This window comes from Astatotilapia calliptera, chromosome 19 (genome assembly GCF_900246225.1).
Source record: "Astatotilapia calliptera chromosome 19, fAstCal1.2, whole genome shotgun sequence".
Taxonomy (NCBI): domain Eukaryota; kingdom Metazoa; phylum Chordata; class Actinopteri; order Cichliformes; family Cichlidae; genus Astatotilapia; species Astatotilapia calliptera.
The window spans coordinates 28,035,068-28,046,472 of NC_039320.1; the positions used below are offsets into that span (position 1 = coordinate 28,035,068).

The 11,405-nt window shown below is 45.7% G+C and overlaps 1 protein-coding gene across 1 annotated transcript in view; it reads right to left on the reverse strand.

Moving 5' to 3' along the window:
- The window catches only part of LOC113012614 (MAM domain-containing glycosylphosphatidylinositol anchor protein 2-like), a 104,568-nt gene extending 93,610 nt beyond the window's left edge, over positions 1 to 10,958 (reverse strand). Inside the window, exon 1 of the mRNA XM_026152907.1 lies at positions 9,168 to 10,958. Coding sequence (XP_026008692.1) covers positions 9,168 to 9,240 — 73 coding nt within the window. The 5' untranslated portion in view covers positions 9,241 to 10,958. The remainder of the gene's footprint in view (positions 1 to 9,167) is intronic.
- Positions 10,959 to 11,405: the final 447 nt, after the last annotated feature.

Sequence of the window (11,405 nt, forward strand, 5' to 3'; positions counted from 1 at the left end):
TGCAGTGAGCGGAGCGGCCTCCAGGAGGCGCCGTCGGCTCCTCAACCTGTGGTTTGGAGTCGTTGAGTGAAAGGCTGCCAAACGCAGAGCGAGTGTGCGGCAGACTGGCTGTTTGTGTTTGACCTTTTCCATCCAAATGAGCTTTAACTTCATTGTGCTGAGGAGAGTTTATGAGGCAGAAAATGAGCCCATATGGCTGTGAAATCAGATCAGTGTCACCAACAACAGATCAAACAACACATCTGACTGCCAGCGAGCACAGCAACAACAACACCGACTGACTGCAGGCTGAGCCGCCATCGAAGGATGACAGCGGCTGACTCATCGGACGAACCGAGGTTCACACTTGCAGCTTCAGTGTCATCAGGCAGGTCCTGGACTAACGCTGGGGTCTGAGAGCTGCTCCTTCTAGCCAGTGATGCTGTCACTGTTCAAACAGTTTAATCTGGCAGTTCACCCTCTGAAGGAAACTGAAGTTTTAATCAATATTACAAAGATTTTCCAGCATATTTGGAATTTCTAAGGCACTGGGAGAGAATGTACTCTCAAAGGGGAAAATTCAATTATCCAATTACATTTGATTTCTATTGGACCAAATCACAACAAGCTGCTTTATGTTGTAAAGTAAAGAAGAGAACAGTGAGCAGGTAAGATCTTTGCTGTGTTTTGGTTGAAACTCTGCGTACAAGGCTCGCCCACATGCACACATGTCCAGGTTGACTGATCCATAAAGGCCCACCGTGTGCATTTGGGTGTGGCTGTGCCATATGACCAAACTCTCATATCTCAATATAAGATCGTCCCGACAACGATATACATCACAAACATTTTCAGCTAATTCTGTGACTGTCAGGCAGCTCGGCCTCCGTGACGTGTTTGCAGCTGGGCGTCGTGTACCTGGAGTCCCGTGTTGCACAACAGTTTTCTTTGTGAGTATTTACCACACGGCCCGTTCTAAGGTTCATTTTGAGCACCTGACGGCTCTTTTCAGCCTCTCGTCTGTAAACACTCTGCATACTATTTCACGTGAGTCAGTTTATTTTGGAAAATCTCAGCAGGATCTTCAGCTTTATTGTGAAAGGTTTATGTGGAAAATAAACAAGCGGACGGCGGAGCCAGACGATTGTTGTTGCTAACGACAACGCACAAAAACAGTCGCTTGTGCGTCCGTAGTGTGGTTATGTTAAATATAAGAGAAAGAGAGAGGTTTAAGAACTTCTACAGTGACATCAAAGCCATGAACGAATATTGCCGTAAACAGTTTGTTTTGCGACACCACAAAACAAACGACAGCGTAAAATGAACCGACAGACGTTTTTATATCGTGAGCCGATATGCATGGTTATATCGAACAGCCCTACATCCAAGTTTCATAAATGTTTTTCTCCTCACAGGATTTTTGGCTTTTGTGCTCACGTTCTTCTTATAAATGAGATCCAACCCACAAAGCAGAGGTCCAGCTAGCTAAGCTGGCAGCCTTTACATGCTGTAAGCTCTGCTCAGGACATCAGCAGCAGTAGCTGAGCCCGTGAACAAACAGCAGCTGCTGCAGGGGGAAGTCCAGCTGCCACTGTGTTTCAGACAGATTCTACTAACTGTACACACGTCCTTCAGTTTTCATCATTTGGTCTGTTTCAAGCTAAAAGCAACAATTTGTTGTTGTTAGCACCGTGTGTCAGTGTGACCGTGTGTGAAAGCTGATGTGTTCAGTGCACACTTAGATGGTTGAAACTGAACAAACGCTACAGCCGTTACAGCCGTGGTGTCATTTTTAAAACAACCATACCCACTAAAGGGCAGCACGGTGTCCAAAGACATGTACTTGTCCGTGGGTGCGAATGCGACCTGTCCAGGGTGGACCCCGCCTCTCGCCCTGTGACAGCTGGGATAGGCTCCAGCGCCCCCCTGACCCAGAAAAGGATCAGCGGAAGCAATTGGATGGACATCAAATAAATCCACAGTTTAAAAAGCTCATAAATATTTATCTCATAAAAAAGAAAAGGTCAGTGCAGGGGGATCAGTGAACTAGGAGGGTCATGCTGTTTGGATCCCGCACACATCCATCTGCTCAGCGACCAGCATGCTGCAGAAGCGCTAAACTCACACTGCAATACACGTACAAAGCATCTGTGACAGGAAGATGTACATCCCAAAGGCATGTGGTGAAACAAACACGTGACTTCAGCAGGAAATTTCAAGTATACAACAAACATTCAGTTTACCTGCTGCAGCTGCAAACGATGGTCGTGGAACACAACAGACAAATGCGACACTTTCAAATAATGTAAGTCTGATCGTGGACAGCGTGCTGTAGTTTGGACCGGAGACACTGTCCTCCTTTCGTTCTCAAATTGAGCTAAAAGATAATCAAGTCTGAAATTAATTTTCTGTCTCATAGATTAGTCAACTTATCATTTGAGCTCAGCTCGTCCCAAAGCCTGTGTGGCAGAAACCAGCAGAACAATCAGGCCTCCATTCACCAAATGTTCCAATACAAACACACAGATGTTGCTACCTAATCCCCTTCCTGTCCTTCCTCCCTGTCCTCCTGCAGCCTCACAGCTTCTGTTTGAACACCAGTTTTGGTAAAAATGGAGTTTTAGCTGCACGGCCCCGCAGACGCATCAGCACCGATGTAAGTAACATCGGCTGTGATGTAATACGCCTCCTCTTCTCTAATCTGTCACATATAAGATTACAGATAATCTGGGTGTGAGGTGACGTCACACGGTCAGACCCAAAGCAAACACACACTGTGTGTGTTATTAGTAGGGAAACACACAGAAGACCAACGTGAACAGCTATGGTGAGCACTTTGATGCTCACGCTCCGGGTTATCTCATCACCTTGTTTTCATCAAAAAAAGGTAACTGACGAACATCATTTGTCAACAACGTAACTTCCTTCTGTTGTAAAAGTTACATTTTTCCATGAAACACCTGACAGCTCAGGCGCACTAAGAACATCTGGATTTGATGATTTCTGCCTGTCAGTTGTCATGGTTCACTGTTGTACATCAGTAAATGTAAAAAGCTGATGGTACAGCCCATTTATACACGTGCTCACTTGTTCAACAGTCACCTGGAGTTTTGCCCTGTGTCACTGACACAGATGCAGCCGCTGGACTCTTTCTGGAAACCCACAGATATCATCACAGCCAGCACGAGTACAGCAGAGAGCTGTGACAGCTGTTGTCTTTTCTTCTTGGCCTGTGTGAAGATGCATCAGCCTGGTGTGAACACACTGCTACTATAGCCATACCTCAGAAAACACATGACACATAGCTGTGAGTTATACGTGCATCCCCAAAAATACAGCTGATAACAGATATGGACTTGACCAATCAGTGACAGCCAATATGCTAATCCAGCTAACCAGCACTAGTGGTTCTTCTGCTTATCCGGGGCCGGGTCGCGGGGGCAGCAGCCCAAGCAGAGAGGCTCGTGGCCATAGGTGAGGGTAGGGACGTAGATCGACCGGTAAATTGAGAGCTTCGCTTTTTTATCTAATATTTTGTCAAATATCTGCATCACATATAAATAGTTGAAACAAAATCTATTTTAGACGACTCGTGGCGACTGGTTAGCAAAGCTGTGAATTTCCCTATCGTTGGATATAAGACTATTAGATTAAACAGATTACACACCAATCCTAGTGATCCATATTTAGACAACAAGCAAAGATTAAATGAAAGAATCAGCATCATATACAATGTGTTTAAAAGAATTAAAAGTTTTGTTTTATGTCAACAAATCATCTCCAGTTTTCTCACCAACATCACCGTGGTGATGTGCTCCTTTACAGACTGTAAGGACCGAAGAAGAGTTCAAACATCCTGGTTATTCGTAACTCACACACACTCACACACTGACACACACTCACACTCTTTGCAGTGGCGACCCCAGCACTGCTGGGTGTGAGCACGTCAAAGCTGAGGGTGTAGGTGTAATCTGTAATCAAATTACATTTATATCAAAGTATTTATCTACTATTATTATTATTAGTAATCACAGACCAAACAGTGAAGTCATTTATTGTTATTCAGTTATGAACAAATAAAGTATTAGTTGTTTTCTTTCATGTACTTTATGCGATTGGTTGACCTCAGGTCAGAACATGTGACAGTGTGTCCACAGCACGCTCTCATCCCAGCGTGCCACACCGACGGCTGTGACACACGTGCTGCAGGGGATAGCGCTCTGGTCTAAAACATCTGCTTCACATCTCATTTATTACCTAGAGTCAACAAGAACATGAGTGCGCTTCACAAGCAACAACTCACTGCTGAGAAATGATGTGCAAACTGGCCTCTTTTACACAGCATCTATGACGACACGCAGCAGACACACGATCGTGCTCTCAACACCATCACACATGTTTGCTTGGATATGAGTAAAATTGCTGCACAACAACCATTCTTTTGTTGTGAGGTTTTTCAACAGTCTGCTGTCAGCACACTGATAAACAGGTACGTCCTCTTCAGATGCTCCAGGTGATTACTGAAACTACCATCTGATATCTACAATTACAACAAAATCTGATCATAATATTATCCCAAGGTCATGTCAATACTGGCACTGACAACACCAGCGATGCTGACGCACAACAGTTTGTAAAACTCTTAAAAACAGCAACCCACCCATGAAAAGGTCACACGCCTGATCGATCTCTTCCACAGGCCTCGATGTCACAGTCACACATTTCCTAAATCTGCTGCCACTGATCGTCATTGAATATTTTCACAAGTTTATTATTTATCTGCCAAAACAAGAAGCAGTGGCTGCACGGCTCAAACATTCACCAGCACTGTGAGCGTGGACCGTTTGTACTTTTTTCAGTAAGAGTAATCTAACTAATTACTATTTCTATCGTTACAACGCTGTTACCGTTATTTTTCAACAAACAGACGACTGAAGCTGTGTTCAGCTGACTGCACCTTACATCAGCTGCAGAAGTAGCTGTAAGTAATCTGGGCGCTGCAGCTTTAAGCAGCTGCGCGCTCCCGCGGGCGGGGATCACTTTCTGCCCGACGACCACTTTTTTAAAGGTGAACTGGGGAAATCAATTATACCCTGGACCCCAGAGGGCTAAACATTTTTTTAAAGTAACTCAATAGTTACTTTTCAAGTAATTAATTACTTTTAGAATCTTGTAACTCAGTTACTAACTCAGTTACTTATTTGAAGGAGTAACTAGTAACTATGACTTGTAACTAGTACAACGCTCTACACTTCTCAGGTGAGATTCTTCGGATGTTATTTGTCAAACTTTAATAACCTGAGAACACTTTCTGTAATGATGTGTTTTCATATCATGTTTAGCAACAGATTAGTTTAATCCTTCCTCTGTTTTATTCTTTGTTGTGTGTTTGAGGTGTAACATGTTAATGCTGCACACAGTTAGGCAGCATTTAAAGGTTCATGATGGATGAGTGTGATTGGTTACACAGCTTTTTACATGAAACAGTCCTCAAACTGAACTTCTCAGTGTTAAACTATTCCATTAGTTTAGGTTAGCCAAAGGGAATGATAACAGAATGATGTGACTTTCTTTGGTTAGTTTGGATATCTGGGTGCTGAATGCCCAGAAGACAGTGGAGATTATTGTGGACTTCAGGAAGCACACAGCCCCACTCCCCCCCATCATCACCTCTGTGGACTCATTCCGCTTCCTGGGTACCACCATCACCCAGGACCTGAAGTGGGAGCCCACCATCACCTCCGTCATCAAGAAAGCCCAGCAGAGGATGTACTTCCTGAGGCAGCTGAAGAAATTCAACCTGCCAACACGGACGATGATGCAGTTCTACACCGCAATCATCGAGTCCATCCTCACCTCCTCCATCACCGTGTGGTACGCTGGAGCCACTATCAGGGACAAACAGAGACTGCAGCGTGTTGTGCGCTCTGCTGAGAAGGTGATTGGCTGCAGACTCCCATCTCTGCAGGACCTGTACACCTCCAGGACACTGGGGCGTGCAGCTCGGATCTCAGCTGACCCTTCTCACCCTGGACACAGTCTGTTTGACCTGCTCCCCTCAGGCAGGAGGCTCCGGTCCATTCGCACCAGAACCTCTCGCCATAAGAACAGTTTCTTCCCCTCTGCTGTTGGACACATGAACAATAACCACATGATTGTCCCCGCCACTAACACATGACCCTACGCTGTGTTCACTGCATCATTCCATGTTTGGCACTGATCACCACCTGCACTCATGCATATATCTTTCTACGTAGCACTTTTAATTCTTATTCCTACTTTTATTTTTTCATGTCTATTTAAGTGCTATTTATGACAGTATGTTTGCACTGAAGCACCGCAGCAATTTCCTAATGTTGTAAACCTGCTCAACATTTGGCAATAAACCCCTTTCTGATTCTGATTCTGGGATATATTCACCCCAGCATAATGGACAATTATTTATCAGAGAAACAACAAGAACGGTGAACTCTGAACAGCCTGAGTCTGGTGACCGAGCTGATGAAGTCAACAACAATATGTCGTGTCTGCTGCTAATGTACAGTCATTTACTGGGCACTGATGCTTGCACTCAACTACCACACTGTAAATACTGTTATATTATATGACACTGTTTGACTTTATACTTTTTACTTTATATTTGATACTGTTACTACGTTTACTATGGTTATTATGTTACTATGCTGCTTCTTGTTTTATTGCTGCTGGCCTCTGTGAGCTACCACACAAATTCCGTTGTATAACTACAATGACAATAAAGTTCTTTATCTTATCTTCTTTTTACTGAAGTAAGAGGGGACTGAGTTTCACACAGACCTCTGCACGAGAAGGCTTCACTTGGTTTATACAGTCTATGGGAAAAAACTGCATTGTTTACTGATAATTATAGAGACAGGGTCACCGAAAAATACAAAAGTAATGTCCATGCATCCATCATGCATCCACCCATGCATCCATCCATGCATCCATCCATGCATCCACCCATGCATCCACCTGCATCCATCCATCCATGCGTCCATCCATCTATCCATCCATCCATGCATCCATCCATCCATCCATCCATCCATCCATCCATCCATGCATCCATCCATCCATCCATCCATCCATCCATCTATGCATCCATCCATCCATGCATCCACCCATGCGTTCTCTTCAGCTTATCCTTGTCAGTGTTGCGGGGGGCTATCATAGGGTGCGAGCAGGGTGCACCCTGGACAGGTCACCAGTCTGTCACAGGGCTAACACAGAGACAACCATTCACACTGTAATCTAACTCACGGGTTTGTGATGTCACTCTGTCAATCACTAATCACTGCCAGTAAACATACCAGCTAATCCTCCATGACCAACATTTATAAAATGGGTTAGAAAATGAGTGTGTGGGCCCAAAAACTCCTCAGAGAAGAGTTTGCTGAGGTCAAGACCAAGGACGAGTTTCCATAAACCTCTGCAGGAAATAAATGATGGCCACAGAAAAGAGCTTTAAAGGGCGCCCACCTGGGCTTCAGCTTTCAGGCTCTGAAGGTATGGTTGTGTTTTATGCTGAGCACAGCCATGTGTTTTTACAAAAGTAAATACACACGGATCCACTAGTGTCCACTGAGCGTCCACGCTGACCTCCACATGCTGCATTTTAGTATTTCTCTGCAGCACACTCACACACTCCTGCTGCATGTCTCATGCACTTACACACAGCACCACACACCTACTGATGTCACAGAGATCTTTGACTCGACACAGACATATCAAGGACTAACATGTTTCTGACATGTGGACATGTGCTAAACTAATGATCTGGTCACTCTGGCCGTGGCCTGCGCTGAATCATACACGTTATTAATCTCTGGCAGATGGCTCCGCCCCTCCCTGAGCCTGGTTCTGCCGGAGGTTAAAAGGGAGTTTTTCCTTCCCACTGTCGCCAAAGTGCTGCTCATAGGGGGTCATATGATTGTTGGGTTTTTCTCTGTGTTATTGTAGGGTCTGCGTTACAATACAAAGCACCTTGAGGCGACTGCTTATTTTGGTGCTGTATAAATAAATTGTATTAAATTTCTGTGGTCAGACAAAGATGGAGATGACTTGTACATTTGAAATCAAAGTAGCTTGCTGGCTATAAGCTCAGTGGTGGGGTATTATCACTTATGATTGGCTGGCTGCACTGACATGTTGTCATAGTATTTCATTTCATAAAATGAGCAAACACTGAAAAGTGTAGGACTAAACTCTGGTTACCTGGCTGTAAAAGCAGGTCAGCGATGCTGCTGTTCAGGGTGCAGCCTAGCACAACCATCAAAATACAACTGTTGGCCATTACATGCTTTGAATTGGGCAAAATGTAAAAGTCAAATATAAAATTATAAAATAGACATTGGAAAATGCAGTTTTGTAAAAAGGGCATTTATAAAGTAAGAGGCTGAAACAGCAGATGCCTGAGCACCAGCACACTGTCTACAGTAACACACTGACTGTATTTACTAAGAGCCACGACACAGAAATAAGCAGAAAAACAACACAGTATTATAGTACATGCAACTTGATTTCTACTGGAGGACCAAAGTATAGCAGGACACAGTTATGACACCAGATTACACCAGATTATTTGAAATGTGCAAGTAAGGCAAAATGAGAAGATCGGGGTTTATGTACAGTAGAGGAATGGCCACCGTGCAGGAGCTGGCATGTGTTACAGTAACTACAGGAACGAACCAGCAGCATACCAGTAAAAGAACCGGCATTTCCAGTCATTTCCAGTGCCCGGTCATGTCAGGACTGACACAGTGAAAGCAGCAGCAGCAGCATCGTGTCGCCATCTCCTGCTGCACGGAGCTGCAGGCTGCTTCATACAGACCCACCGGCACACACCGAACCCACAGTGCCATCTAATAACGGCACTGCTGGGGCCACGATGCAGGATTAGCACTGCGGCTGTCCCTGTATGCACAGGTGTGCTTATCTGTGTTTGTGTAGCAGCCTACCTGTTGTGCCTTTATGCCAGGCACGAGTGTGACTGAATGAACCACGAACCAGCCACGCACGCACACGCACAGGAGCCAAATCCCTCACAAGGTCAAGTTGCTGTTTGTAATACTCCGCTCGCGTGCACTCAAAATCGCATTCACGTAACATGTAAGGTGCGCGTGCATGTGGTAACTCAAAATATTTGAATTGTATGCTAATGACGTCCTTACCGTACACGCCCTGGCCGTGCACGCCCTGCAGGAAGCCGGTAAACAGCCACAGGAGACCGAAAACTACCCCCATCTTCACATCGTCCTGTGGCCTCGTCGCTGCTTCTGCCCCCCTCCGGGGATGAGGGTGGATGTTCGGTTCTCCGCTGCTGCCGCTGCTCTTCCTCCGTCCTCCTCCGCTCCGTACACAATCTCATCCACAGATCCAAATATTTCCCTGCTAGCAGCCTCCGACCCCGGTTAGATATGACGGGCAGATGCGGTTCCGCTCATACCGGTGCTAACGTTTGCTAAAAGCGCCAGAAACCCTTGAGGAGAAGGACGTCCAGCGGCACCCGGCGAGAGCAGATGCTTCACTCGCTCCTTGATGATGACATTCCGGGGGAAAGGATCAAAACTGAAGGAGCAAACAGCCGGTGCGTCAGTCTTCTTTGAGCTGGTCAAAAGTGTGCGCTGACCGTCCGCCGAGTCCACCGGGATGCGCGTCCGTCGGTCAGTACCGGAGATACATCCATCATCCTGCGGAGAAGCGCTACCGCTCCGTGTCAGCGGCTCGGCCCTTCAGGCCGGGGAGAGGAGAGGGACAGTCCGTGAGTTCCAGCAAAGACGGATAAGCGGTCAGTCCGGTCGATTTGTCGGTGTATTTCACCGGTCGGTGAGAGACGTCACTCAGCCAACCGAGCAGTAAAGTCGCGGGAACGGAGAACGGAAGGACTTCCGGTATTTGTATATCAAAATAAAAGTCACCTGCCAGCTCATCCGCCGTGTTTATGGCTGATTCAGCAGCGAAATCTACAGTCTCTGGATTTCACTGTGCTAAAATATCGCGCTTATTATAAAATAATAATAATAATTATTATTAAGTAATACATTTCTCCCTAATCAGCTGTTAAATGGGAATTACTGGTGCAGGGTGTCATGGTCCGGGTGAGTCCGGGGTTTTACCTCCGAATAACGGTTTCCACCTGGAAACTCTCCACCGGGTCTTCAAGTAACCACAGTTAGTGCTGACCGTCATAGATGTTTGCTCACAGCAGTGTTACCCCTGTGTTCTACACCCCCAGTCATCCTGGATCCGCTCACCTGCCTGCCCTCCCGTCACACCACTCTCGGATCACCTCACCTGGACACCACGCTGCTTCACCCGGACCAATTACCCCTCTCTTGCCAAAACCTCCACCTGCAAAGTTAGACAAAGTCTGGTTGTGATTCACTCTCATCAGGATCAGGACTCACCTGGTTTCTGCTCGTGTCAGTGTTCACAGATTACCTGTCCCCTCTCCCCGTGTCACACAATCATTTATCTAATAATTTCATGTTTGGATAAAATAAGTGAGACACATAACACTGAAATGTATGTTTCATAAAGTAAAGAAACCTTTTTAAAGTAGGTGTAATATTGTTCATTGTTCATGTTAATATAGCGACAGTCGTCGTGTTAGGCGGAGGCTATTATTGTTAAGAGTGACTTGTGGTGCCTTCCTGACAAACTGCAGCGGGATGGACACGAGCAGGAATCTGCCGCGCAAAGCGTCACGAGCAGCTTCTGTTTTACACCTGTGGGGGGAGAGAAAGGACAGCACTCCTCACGAGACACGCAGAGCCTGTGGGCGGCACGCGCGCTGGAAATGACAGCCTGAGCCCTCAGCGCGCACGTGTCCGATCTCCTGCTTCCTCCACGGGTCTCAGCAGAGCAGAGGGAGCCTGAGCTCAGCGATGGTGGCGGGATGGCAGCATCCAGGTCTCCGTGCTTAACGCTGAACACGGACGATCAACGATATATTTGAATAAATATTTGTTTAAAAAAGAAAGAAAACCAGTTTTCATCCAGCTTCTGCATCTTCTCGCTCATGAGCACACTTCCTCCGTTACACCAGCCCGTGTTGGTTATACATGCATCCATCCTTATTGTCAGGCTTATATACAGGCTCTGGATTTTAACGCCAATAAAGATGATGTCAATAAAACATGGATGAGGACACACGTGCTTGTATTGATTTCCCCTCTTCGACGACACAGACCTGTTGCTAAACTATTATGGGCTGTAAGCTAAAATGACTGGTAGGTTAAAATGATTCGTGCTGATTCTGTGTAACCAGACTTTTCTAATCTGAAGTCTAATTAAGCCTAAAATAAATAAAACAATTATTATGTCTGCAAAGTCTACTCTTACAAAATGTGCACTCAGCGGTTTGCTGAGATACAAAATTCATGTTCAGTGTGTTTTTGCAGCCCTGC